The sequence below is a fragment of the Conger conger genome, chromosome 9, assembly GCF_963514075.1.
Source record: "Conger conger chromosome 9, fConCon1.1, whole genome shotgun sequence".
Lineage (NCBI taxonomy): Eukaryota > Metazoa > Chordata > Actinopteri > Anguilliformes > Congridae > Conger > Conger conger.
In genome coordinates this window covers 30,532,961-30,546,258 of record NC_083768.1, presented here as the reverse complement: position 1 = coordinate 30,546,258, position 13,298 = coordinate 30,532,961, and the positions used below count along the sequence as shown (strand labels likewise).

General features: G+C 40.1%; 1 protein-coding gene across 1 annotated transcript; it reads right to left on the bottom strand.

Moving 5' to 3' along the window:
* Positions 1 to 216: 216 nt before the first annotated feature.
* On the bottom strand, positions 217 to 12,179 carry oc90 (otoconin 90). Its single transcript, XM_061255965.1, has 11 exons — positions 12,159 to 12,179; positions 9,943 to 10,085; positions 9,032 to 9,144; positions 8,563 to 8,694; positions 6,001 to 6,108; positions 5,265 to 5,384; positions 3,739 to 3,909; positions 2,823 to 2,912; positions 2,100 to 2,271; positions 952 to 1,058; positions 217 to 536 (listed from the first exon to the last, which is right to left on the bottom strand). Exons 1-11 carry the CDS (start codon positions 12,177 to 12,179, stop codon positions 217 to 219), a joined length of 1,497 nt encoding a protein of 498 aa, XP_061111949.1.
* Between the last annotated feature and the right edge of the window lie 1,119 nt (positions 12,180 to 13,298).

The window sequence follows — 13,298 nt, the reverse complement described above, 5'->3', positions numbered from 1 at the left end:
TGTAAATAATTGATACAGTATGTACATAATTATAAAATGCGGTTTACTGTTTACTGTTCACAGTACCATTTTAGTTTTCCGTTATTCTGTAGTTGAACTAGGCGTCATGTTTGACTAATAGAGCTCTGGACTCTGGTGGCACTTGATCAAAGATCTGAGAGAACCTCCAGGTTGCAGTCAGACCCCCGGTTCGGACGATGCAGTGGCCCTGCTTCTCTAGTCATCCTCTTCACTGTTCTCCACGCTGGGCGTCTCCTGTGTTGATCGAGTCTTCCGTGCTGGTAAGGGGCGGCCCTTGGTCACCCTGGGCGACCTGCTCTCCCGCTGCCGGCTCTCTTCGCTGGACTCTGGCGGCTGGGGCTGGGGTTGGGGCTTGGGGCGGGGCCGGCCCCCGATGGGCCCCCGGCGACAGGAGGGCCGGGGCCCACTGCACTGCCTCAGAGGGGAGCTGTGGTTGAGGTGGGCCCCCGCCATGCACTCAGCACTGGCCCTGTCGCACACGCACTGCAGCTTGTCACAGACGCTGACCCCGTAACCTAAGGGGGCACAGGATGTATGTCCAATGGGTCAAAGGTCATACTGCACATGGCCAGTTAAACATCTGAGATTCACTTTAAAGGGAACTTAATGAAGCTGATTCTTGAAAGCTAATCTTGCGGCAGATTTGCATGGCAATATCCATAACAGCCACATACCAAGTCAGTGACCCTTTCAACAGCTGTTTTATAAATACTTATTATGATTACTACTTATTATTGTATCCTTTCTTGTGTGCTCAGAATATAACACCACAGTACTTATTCTAAGAGAATAGTGGGTATGGGGACACAGATTTTGAGAACGTAGCTTTTATCCTACAGTATGTGATGTATTATATTGAGGATTTTTCTTTATAACTTGTCTATGTTTCTGCTAACAGTGTCACACTACTCTTTTCGTCAGGTCACTCACATCGCGCTTGCCCGTTCTCACAGCTAACGTGAGCGGAGACCTTGCGTTCCGCCCGGCAGCCCCTCATCCTAAGGTGCTCCAGGCAGCACTGGTGAATGAAACAGCATCTGCAAACCACAAAATCCAGCGTTCAGTGGTCTTTTCAAAACGCTTCCTTCTTTTACACAGTGCTGCACGTCATGTTGTGCTCCCGTAATGAGGAGGGCCTACTGCAGCTTTCAAACTGTTGTCTTCGTGCATCACAGCTAGAGAGACTTTATAATCGCTTCAGATGATTGCCTTGCTGTGACAAAAGCCAGCGCCTCTTGCTATGGGGCCCAATTACACTCTTATCCTGGTTTCAAAGGGATGACATCACATCCTGTAGCAGACCGTCACACGCTCATTCATGCCTCTGAACTCCACTACAATCATTGACAAAATCATTAATCGCTGAAACTGAATAAAAATTAATTGAATGTAAAACAAGGTGGCTGCACACCACCACTGGTGTATAACATACAAAATAGAATAATTGAAGCTTAAACTACAGCTACTTGAATCCGCAACTTTCAATAATGAGTTATTTGGTGCTGTTTTAAAAAGTTATCAAAATAGAGATTCTGTGTTTAACAAAATGGCAGCAATAAAGCCTAATGAATCTATGCCATTTCTGCATAAGATGTGATGACTGTTGTCGCATGGAAAGCATTTCTGACATATGTACTGTACTTAATCTCTTCCCTTCCAACCTCATTCCACCCTCTCTTCCCCTTAGACTATATAATATACGATGGAGACAGCAGCACTAATAGAAACCAATGGGGAGAAATGAGGCCACACTGAGCAGCAATTGTGTCCTTAGTCAACTAAGAAAAGGCAGGGTAAATGACATGCCTCTACAAATTAGCCAATGAAAAACACTTGGGCCGTTGCCAAACAAGGACACTTTTATATCCGAGCATTTTTTGGGGAATAAAAACACATCTACCTTTGTCTGTGTGTTGGAGAGAAAAAATATGTAGCCTTGGTTAAACATCAGTATATGAGCGGAAATGTTTTTCAGTCCAATGGGAAAAAATTGAGAGAAAATAGAGGTATCACTAGGGGACGACCTCGTATCACTCAAGAGAAACGAATAGCTTGAGAGCTGGGCCCTTGCTCCTCACCTGTCGAGCTGGTCCTGCGGCTGGCCCCGGCCCTCCTGTCCGCAGTAGCAGCCGTGCATCTCGTATTCGTGCGGGCAGCGCTCCGTCAGGCAGTGCAGCATCTCCCCCAGGGCCGGCATCTCCCGCTGGACTCTGCCACTGGCCCCGTACACAGTGAAGGTGTGACTGCACTCTGGAGGAGGTGGCAGTTTCCGCAGAGACAGACCGTTAGCATACATCAGCTACATTTGACCCCAGCAAGACAGAGATAACCGAAGCAGGGAGATATAACAGCGGTTACGTTCTGTACCACATTACATGACACAAACATGAATCATGCAAGGATTTAGGTGTGTTATGTACTGATATGCTTTTTCAGCTGCTGCACTCTGTAGATATTATGTATCTTTTTCTAGATTTGTAATTCACCATTGCCTGAAGGGTTGGATTTTGACACAGATTATCCCTGTTTTTGGTATTACTACAGTGTATATTTATGTCCAGTATATGTGACCGATTAATTTGATGTTGAATTACGTATTATATTTACATGTATGTCCTGTATATTATTATTGACATTTTAAGGATACATTGAATTTGTATTTTATGTAATGAAGAAAATATGGAATATGCTATGTACTTTTTAACTTTTTTTTTTTTAACTTCTCAGGAAAAAATGACAATAAAAATGTGAATGTTTGATTAAATTGTCTGTGGAAGTCAGCGAGTTTAAGCTCCTCTCACCTTCAGTGTCAGGCTCGAGCAGCTCTTCCTCGATCCCGAGGAAAGACAGGGCAAATAACGGCACCGCCTTCGCCATGGGAACTCCCGACTCTGCGAGGGAAACGCACACCGCAATCAACCCCAAAATACATTTGAAAAGATTTCTATTTAAAACTTTAATCTGCAGATCAATATCTTCCCACAGTATCCCTGGCCTGTTCTGGGCCTGTGTGCAAGAAACAATAAGCTGCAGTGCAAGTGAAAAATATGATACTACATTTCAGCTTTTTCTTTGAAAGCGTACACGGTGTAGAAAGAGAATGATGGTCATTGTGGATCTCCCGATGGAGCGTTGATATGGTCTGGGTTTCATCCAAGACTGCATGGCTCATCCATGCACCACAGCATGGTGCCTTAACCAATGAGCCAATAAGCAGCCCCCTTCCTTTTTCTTTTTCTTTACTTCATTAACAAATATGTGACCCGTTCTATCATAATCAGTTGTAAGTCGCGACGGCCAATTTCACATAAATCGGTTTATGTTGGCTGTTTTAGGCTTTCATCTTTTCATCATTTTATAGAACAACAATTTGGCTTTCATAATCTGTATGTCCTTTGTTGTTTTCATGGTCTGTTTAACTTATTGTCAAGACTAAATGTTCATATAAAAATATAGTTTTATATATAAGATGACAAGTTTTTGAGTTTTATTTGCCCAGTGCTGGTAGTCTCCCAACTCCCAAGCTGTTTTTTCTCAAAAACTTGTTTTGAGGGACACAACTCCCTTGATATGTGGAGAAGAGATATAACTTTGGTATGATTATAAAGCTTACATTCTCCTCCCCTAGTTTCTAAAACTCATTCTGGGGTCAATGCAACTGATTTTGATAGAGCAGGTCGCATATGATCGAGATAATAATTTAATCTATATGGCTACCTTCTGCTTCTTTCTCCTGTGAGCTGTCGACAGGCTCTTTCTCTGTGCAGGGCTCCTTCTCTTCCACTGTTTCTTCAGACACATTGTCAGTTGTAGGGGAGGGCAGCCATGTTGTTCTTCTGGAAGTCCTCGCTATCGTAGGAGTCACCGATGCAGTTATCATCTCCTGCCCTGACATAAAACATAAGCACCAATACCATTTTCATCTACACTTTCAAGTACTGTATCAAATATCGTAGCACACAGAAATTGTATCTACATTAATTCTTTTATAAATCAACATTATTATATATTGAATACAGTATGGCACATGCAGTACTGGTGATAGGCAATAGCCTGATCAAAAGTTGGCAGCATGTGTCAGTATATTGACCTTAATGAGCAAGAAATTGAGATGGAATACTGCACAATATGCCACAACAAAATTAATCCCCATCCTCCAATTTCCTGTTACAAGTACAGGAAATTGACATGTACAGAGATATATCAAGCAGTGATACATATTCAAAGCTCTTCACTTCAAAGATACAGCATGAGTCATTGAAGTGTCTCGCACAATATTCAAGGAAATGTGAATACTGCAGCAATCCCAGTGAGCCTGAGTCTGGATCAAGGATCAATCAATAACATCATACAGCAAAAAGGTTACCTGCTGCCCTGGTTTTCAATGGCAAACTCATCTCTTATTTTAGCATGCAGTGGAGGCAAGGCTTCTTTAGTCATGGATTCTGGAATAATCTTTCATCTCCTGTTCTGCCCACAATTGCAAAAGTGTATGTACTGCATAGTACAAGCTTAAAATCGTTGATTATACCAGGACAACCTGAATACTTGACTGAGGATGGACAAGAAGAGTCTGTCGGTGCCATCCTTTTGGGCAGAGTGAATGGTTTTCACTGTGTTCTTACTGTCTCTATTCAATCAAAGTACGATCTATTTTCCTTAACTTTCTGTAAAGAATTTATAAGAGTCTAAAAGATATTTTTTTTTGCATATATACACAAATGGTGTGTTGAACAAATTAACAAGAACTGCTGCTTGACAATCCAAAGAAGGATGACTGAAAATGAATAATTCACGAGTTGATCATTCATAGTGGTTATTATGGATAAGAGCACTTGCTAGATTAATACATACTCTAACTTGACATAAAAAATGCTCTTACCTGATACTACTACAGAAGTATGTAGACATATTTTCTGACTTGTTTCAAACCTACCCTTCTGCAGAAAGCGCTAATTATCAGGAATCAGGCTGTTAACAGGCTGCTCCCCAGCCTGTACCTCAGATTAATGGAGTGTGTGTTTCCGGAGTGTTCTTCTTCTATCACTGAACAATGTATCTAATCATGATTTAAAAAACACAAATCTCACTCCTCCCTAGGTGATTATGGGAGAACAAGACTTATCTATCCATGTTCATATTCACTGCCCTGACCTAAAACCAAATATATGGATTTTGTCATAAGATCAATGCTTATTTCTCATGGGCTTGAGATGGCATGGATGTTGTGAAGGCTCTCTCACCTTCTGTGACAGACTCCCCCAGCTCATCCGACTCGAGGGAAGACTGTGTCGTCCGGCCGGTTTCTGACTTTGCTGTCTCCATGGTAACAGTTGTTGACTCCGTTACGGGGTTATGAAGTACTGACCATCATGGAACGACAGATGAAAACCATGTCACTTGTGAACATTTACATCCTTGCTAAATCAATGAGGGATCTATCCTTAGAGGTCTGGTATGTTTTGGATTTCTTGTTGCTGTTGACATTTCATTTGGGTGAGAGCTTGCTTATGTGATTCAGGCTAGTCCTGGGGCCCAGGGGAGAGACACAGATGACTATTAGCAGCACCATAATGTAAGCTTCAGTGCCGTGATTAGACTGTATTTGACTGTGTGCTTGGGTCTCTAAGTGGCTCCAGTGGTAAAAGAGATTAGAAACTCACCACTAGTGCAGGCTAGACCCTATAGTCACAGATTTACTGTTCGCCTTGCTTGTGTCATTCGCCAAATCTGGCTGGGAGGATATAGTTTCCTGCATAAATCTGAAATGTTTTCAAATACAATAAAATTCCCCTGCGCATTGCAAGTATATGTGTAGTTTAATCATTTTTCATCAGAAGATACATTATTCATGCGTGCTGTATCAGACAATGGTAAAACATGAATGCGAGAACAGACCCACCTAAACATAAAAATGTTTAAAGGTAGGATTTGTTTTTCTTAATGAGGGTAAAATAGTCGATGAGTTGATGTACTCACCTTCCAAGGAAGACTCCTCCATCTCCATGGAATCATGGGTAAACCCTATTGTCTCGATGCCTTTTGTAGTCAGAGCAGCCATGGGTTTTGTCACATTGATATTCATAACTGCCAGGCAAAGAAGGGAAATGTAAATGCAGTTGCTATAGTAATGATGGCTGTATTGTAATCAGTATAATGAAGATTCACTGTCAGATATACCCATATTGGATGTCATATTCTTACTGACAAATAGGTAAGAATTCAGCAATAACATATCAATATAAACTGGGCTGAAACTGCTTACATAGTAATGCATGTTGTGGTTTAAACTGGATCTGGTATGTAATCGCAATAATCTATTACAAAAGTCATTGCAGCTTCTTCTAATACAATTCTATGCTTCCTCCTCCTGAAAAGTTGAATATAATGTGTCATTGTTAATGGTTACTTTTTAAGCCTTCTCATTCCTCGTTATAAGACAGAGAGTGTTACAATATTGCTAAAAGACTCAAGCAGTCGGCATAAATCGAAAAGATGAGTTTGTCTTTTATATCTATGAAATTTTGGGATGTGAGGAATGTTCTCACCTGAAAATGGCATTGGCCAATGGGAAGAGTGTGTTGTGTTGGGTTTCTCTGTCTCTGTCTCCTCAGTCACATGATCTGTTTCTCCCTCTACTTCTGTCTCCTCTGTCACATGACCTGTTTCTCCCTCTACTTCTGTCTCCTCTGTCACATGACCTGTTTCTCTCTCAAACTCTGTCTCCTCAGTCACACCCATTGTGACTATTTCAGCCACTGCTGTTTCTGTTTTGCCTTGCCCTGCAAATGTAAAAAAAGAAACATATGGCCAATAAGACTTTCAACCCACAGTTACAGAGGAGACATATTCAGTTTAATGTACTTTTGCAATGCTAGTAGAATATGTGAATTTGTGTGTAAAAAGAATCATGATTTACCTTCTGTAGCAGTACCCATAGAAAAATCGAATGCCAGTGATGTGCCATTCCATTCATTCCATTCTGTATCTGCAGCTACTGTCCCATGACTCAATGTTTCATTTTCAAGTGAAAATTGATCTAAGGCAAAAAAATGAAAAAATACATGCATTTACTTCTGTAGAACTGAACATAAAAGTAGAACATGTGAAACTATATACTGTACATACAATATAAAGAATTGCACATTCCGAGCTAGTGCTGGCTGTCTTATTATTTATTATAATATGTTGGAGAAGTATCAAATGAGTTCACTAACAAGTTTTCAGCAAGTTTTTATGTGATCATATACAGTACAGACTGCATGTCATTATCAAGCAAATGACATAAGAATAGAACTACGTACATTACTTTATTCAATAACATTGCTATTCTAGTTGATAAGTGATAGTGGCCATTATGGATAATAGAGTGTTTGCTTTTTCATATTTTTAAGTGAATATACTCAGTTGACATTAAACATGCTTTCTCCTGATAGAATACAAATACACAAGTATGTATAGATCTATACTGACTTGTTTCAAACATAGTCTTCTGCAGAAAGTGCTAATTACCTGGAATCAGGCTGTTAACAGGCTGCTTGCTAACCCTGTACATTGGATTAATGGAGTGGATTTTTCTAGAATATATTCTTGTGAAATAATAAGTGAAGTAATGAACAATTGATGTGCATTTTCTGGTGTACAGTATATTCCAGCATACTATTTAAGTGCATTGCATTTGTTTTGTTGATCCCTGTTCATGCAATATCTCAAGGAAACCTTGAGATAACCAAATTGTTATTTGCCTATATACGTCTTGCACTTACATCACAAGCTGTCTGTTAAAATGAAAGTGTTGCAGCTCTGAGAGGAATCTGACAAATCTGTCCTATATTTAGCATACGGTGGTCAAGAAAATGCATTGGTGTTGGCATTTTGTTCCTTTGTGTGGGCATGTAAAGGTCACTCCTTTAATTGGCTTGTTCAGGATATAAACTGTGACTCATGTGGTCACCTGGAACCTTTGCTGAAGTTTCCTACCTGTTCCGTATAAGGCATTTCCAACTGTAGCGTTGTTTGATGTAACTGTGAGACATGGGAAATTACAGATATTTCCATAAAGACATTCATAACCATGCATTTCTCTCAGTACAAAGCACTCTCCACACGGAATCAAATCAAGTGCTTTCTCCTTGACTTTCAGTAACGAGATCAGAACTCTCTCTTGTGAGATGCTTTGGTCTAAAGTCCTATTTATATAGTCCCAATGTGATAAATGGGCAGATGTTATTTTTTGTATTTGCTCTCTTTCTCTTTTTCTTTCACATTGTGAATTGTTTGCATAGTAATTATGAGCGACAGGACCGTTTTACTGAGAAACACCATAAATTACCAAACTGTAAATGAATTGTCATGTGTGTACCACACATTTAAGCAAGTTTGTTCTACACTGATCAGGCCATGTGATGACCGGTCATGCAATGTTGAAAAGAAACGTAACTTACATTCGTCATTAAAATAGAGTACACAAAGCTGTTTGAATCAGAGACAAGGTCTTGATTCTCACACATTGTATTCAGTGTGTATCGGTAGCTACAGTACCTGTTGCAGAGGCTAGTAGGCAGAAGTAGCTATCCAGATGTCTCAGTGCAGGGTTGTATATGGAGTGAGCTATGCAGTCAATGGCTGTCCTGTCACACATACAGTACTGCTGCTCACAGAAGTCAGACATATCTGTAAGAAGAAAAAAGTCCAAATGGATTTACCAGACATGAATGGGCCTGTTGTACTTTTGATTATCATATATGCACATACATTGTCAAATCTTAAATTATCCACAAAAACTGTAGTAGCATATGTACAGTAAAGCATTACTAAGTCATTTTGAACAGACTTAAAAGAGTTGCATTTTGACCCTACATTCTCAAACATCTTTTTTACATTTTGCATTATTTGCCTAGCAGATTGTTGGATATGCACTGAAGCCATTTTGGCTCAGGCATGTCACTCAAGGGCTCAAGAAACACTGTAACCATGACAGCGCAAAAGGGCACACATCCCAGTATGTTACCGCAGGTGGTGTTGACTTCGGCACAGGTTGAGCTCAGTGACAGTCTTCCTGGGTCCAGTCTACAGTGCTTTGAGGCTGCATCTTTGTAGCAACTTCTGTGCTGGAAACAGCAGCTTCAGAACGAAGGAACAATGATCTTTTTTGTAAATTCTGGATGAATAACAGTGCCGTTTGTTTAGCGACACCACTTGCTATTGATATTAATGTTAAAATGTTCATGTTTTGAATTTTAATCATCTGCATGACTCATTCCAGGGCCCTTTGTCCCTTTGTCATCCCTTGACTGCATAAATGTGGGTGTGCATCTGATACTGTATTTCAAATGCTGCAGTAGGAACACATTTGGGAAAATCATATATTGCAGCATAATTAATGTACCATTATATTGCATTATATTAGGCTATACTTCAAGTATATGGGTATGCTCTTTGCACTCTGTTGTATGTTGCTCTGGATAAGAACGTCTGCTAAATGTCATTAATGTGATGTAATCAAAGTACGGAGCCTCCCTGATCACCCTTGGTAAAAAAAATGCAATCTGTGTAATCGGTTTGCCAATCCATATGTTCAGTTTTGTAAACCGTGCAATCAATTTACCAATCCGTACCCTCAGTTTCATAAGCTGTGAAATCGGTTTGCCAATCCATACCCTCAGTTTTGCGAAGGCAACCGAACCCATGGCTTACAGAACTGAGGGCATGGACTGGCAAACCCAATGCATGGATTGCCAAACCGAGAGTACGGATTTCTGCATTTAAATATTTTTTTATTTACCTTGGCTGCCTAGGGTTGCTCCGTATAAAAGTCTAACATAGTACACTTAGTACACAAATATACTGCATATCAGGATATTACTTCTCACGTGAGAATGTTTTTCCTGGCTAATCAACTTACAAAAATGCTTCCCTCACCTGTCCATGTCATCAATTGGCCCATCCTCCGCCTCGTGTCTACAGGAACACCCATAATCCTCAAAATCGCGAGGGCACAGGTGTGTGGCACACCGCAGCTTCAGTGCGAAGTTGAAAAGGGACGGAAAATTGTTCAGAAGCGTCTGGAGCCAGGTGAAGCGCACACCCAGGCAGTCTGTCAACCAAAAACCATGTTACATTTGCTTGAGGTCAGGAAAAGTAATGCAGTAATCATGGTTCTTAATCAAGCTTCTTTATGATTGCCATTTGAAGTGCTGTCTGTGAATCACCAGATTAAATCTTGATTTCAGCATTCTGGCACTAATTAAACATTAAACATATTACAGCATGGATATACGGCAACTGTGAACCGGTACCCAGCAGTTTAAAATCTATCATGTGTAAGAGTGAATCAATTTGCAACTGAACCAGTCCTGTTTTCTGGAACATGAAACGCAGATAGAAATGTAAAATTATTCCATTATTTTTATCTTTACGCTTACTTTCAAGTGAAGTTAAAATTGCAGTGCAAAATCCTCACCAATAAGAAGTGTTGCCTCCAAGCCAGTTGCTTCCGGGCAGGAGGTGTGACTGCTGCCAAGAACTTAAGACAGATACTTATGTTACAGAGATTAATGAGTCAGAACTGGCTTTAACAAGTACTGTGGTATTGAGGACCAAGTCATTTTCCCTTTAACTAACAACTGGTAAGGGTCTACTCCACATAATTGGGCCATTTACATTATCCTTTGAAGGCTTGACTGATGTTGGAATTTAGTATCATTTGCACTGCAGAATATTTCATTTGGCAGTGTTTAATTCTGTAGAATATAGGAATATTGAATACAGAATATGGGAGGTTTAATTGAGTTGAAAGTGAGTCCTAATTTTGGATTTGCTGTACGCTTGTATATCATATTTAATAAGGCATTGATTTCCATCCAACTTTTAGAATGTTATGATTAAAAAGTAAAAAACAGTGCTGTGTGTGTGTGTGTGTGTGTGTGTGCGCACACGCACGTGTGTGCATTCACATGCATTCCATCATTACAGCTGGACTTTCACTTACCATTTTGAATCGGAGACAATATTAAAAGTAATAAGAGCAGCATATTTCTCTATAGAAGATGAGGAAACAAAATATGAAAACACAATTCCTTCAGCAAATCAAATTATTAAACAAAAAAAGGATACTACTCAGACAGACTGAATATGACAACTTATGAGTGAACAAAAACAGTCTTTTATTAATAAGTCTCTTCAATATTCATGCGCTTTAACCTGCGCTTCTGTATTTATTTTTTTTGTCTGTATTTTTCGGTATATTACCAAACCCAATGTCTTTTATTTAAATGGTAGTGTCTAATGCTACTTTCAATGGCATATATTGTCACTTGTGCTTTGGAAATACAGAATAAACATAGCAGTATAACATATCAAAATAGTAATAATTCTCATTATTATTATGGAATATATACGATAAATATACAATATCAAGTGATGAATTAGATTTTCAAAATAAGCAGTCACGGTTATCAATATTTATTTATATATATATTAAGTACACTCTCCTTCAATGCATTTCCATTTGCTGCCCTGAAAAGCAGCTCATAGTAAACTCATCTGAGTCTGGCTCATAGTGTGCGTTCGCCCACTCATCCGGTCCTGTAACTGCTTGGACAGGAGTAGGAACAGAACGAGTGGGCCCCTTATGTTCTGAGCCTGCTTCTCACACATCCAATTCTGTCATGGCACACCAGATTAATGCCTCCATTCCATCAGCGGCATTAATCTTCACCGCAGCTGTGAAGTTGTAGTATAATAGTAAATCAAATAGTTAAAATGAGTGGCTGACGGAAAAGTGACATGTAAAATGGGCCTTTGCAGATTAATGAATTTTGTGAAACAGCTGCCAATTTCATATTTTCTAAAACTGCATTTCAGAAGTCTTTACCTGTTGCCAGTAACCAGCTACAGTAAGTTATAGGTTTATGCATGATGGTACAAGTTCCAGTCCATATAATGTTATAATTGTGCACATAAGATGTGCCAAACATATGAGAAAACTTTAAAAAGTCACCATAAAAGCCATTATTTTGTGCTACGCACGTGTAGGTGACATTGCGAATGGAAGGTAAATGAACCTTTATTAGAAATGGCAGTTGGTATGTCGAGCAGTTGTATTCTTTATATGTGATAGAACAGAAGAAACTTACCTTTTTGTCTTCCAGATCCATGTGTTCACCATAGCTCCTGAGTTCTAATGCACTTTTTTTGTTCTGCTGGCTGTTTATAGTGCCCGGTTCGAGGCCATGTGACAGTTGAAGTCATGTCACTAATGGCCTTTAGCACCATACAAAGAAGCAATAGATGCCAGGACGTATCAATATTTAAAAACCCTCATTGGATATGTGGTGTGGACCAAGGCTTCAACAGGCCCTGGTATTCAAGGGCAGATCACAGAGAGAGCGAGGTTCATGCACTGCTGGCCGCAGTAACGACCGGTTCTCAGAGGAACAACTGTTCCTCACACTGTCGCACAGACGAGAGACGGGCGTTCCCCTTCGCTGTAACCGACACCTGTTCGAGCAACAAAGGGGTCTCCGGAAACGGCAGACCAGCGGGCATCTCTGAGGCTTAACCTTGTCATCTCTTCACATCCTGAGCCAGCCTCGCAGAGACAATGTGACCTCAATAAAGCAAGTCCCCACGCGCAGAACAAGGGGCCGTCCGCATAAATCTGCTCTCTGTTTGTGGCAGGTGAACAGCACGGGCTATTGTCCAAGCTTGTGATTGGGACCGCTGTTCTGTGACGGCCTGCTTGTGGTGCCATGTTCCACCAGCAGTACCAACGTTAGATCTGTCATTTTTCCTACGTTTGCCTTCAGTCTAGTCACTGGGAACCGTGGAATAGTCATTTGGAGTGATATTTTGGAATAGACAAACCTCAAAGAATGAAATATCACAGTCATGATTCGTGTGGCTAAAGCTTGAAATGGATGAAGAAAAGTTTTTTTATTCAACAACAACCACCTACTTTAATTCAGGGTAGATGGGACATATATACAATATATCAAGCAGAAGATACATACATGATTATTTAAATAAGGTTTTTTTCGATACATATCTTGCCATACAGTCTAGGGCAACCAAGCATATTCTCTGAAAAATATTCTAAGATGCTATGATAATTGCACATGATAATTATAAATAGATTCTGTTTGTTTGTTTGTTTGTTTGTTTGTTTGATAATTCCAAAACATAGACTAAGTAAAAAGATTGGGCTGATTTTTTAACCAGTACAGCACAAATTCCATTGGTGAGATTATACCATTGAGGATGGGGAAGCAGGCGTT

Excerpts from the sequence above, each read along its gene's own strand:
- oc90 (XM_061255965.1), bottom strand. The coding sequence starts at position 12,179 with ATGGATCTGGAAGACAAAAAG. Across the intron at positions 8,695-9,031 it reads CGAAGTCAACACCACCTGCG|ATATGTCTGACTTCTGTGAG; the intron begins GTAACATACTGG and ends TTCTTCTTACAG. Across the intron at positions 2,272-2,822 it reads GCTCGAGCCTGACACTGAAG|AGTGCAGTCACACCTTCACT; the intron begins GTGAGAGGAGCT and ends CACCTCCTCCAG.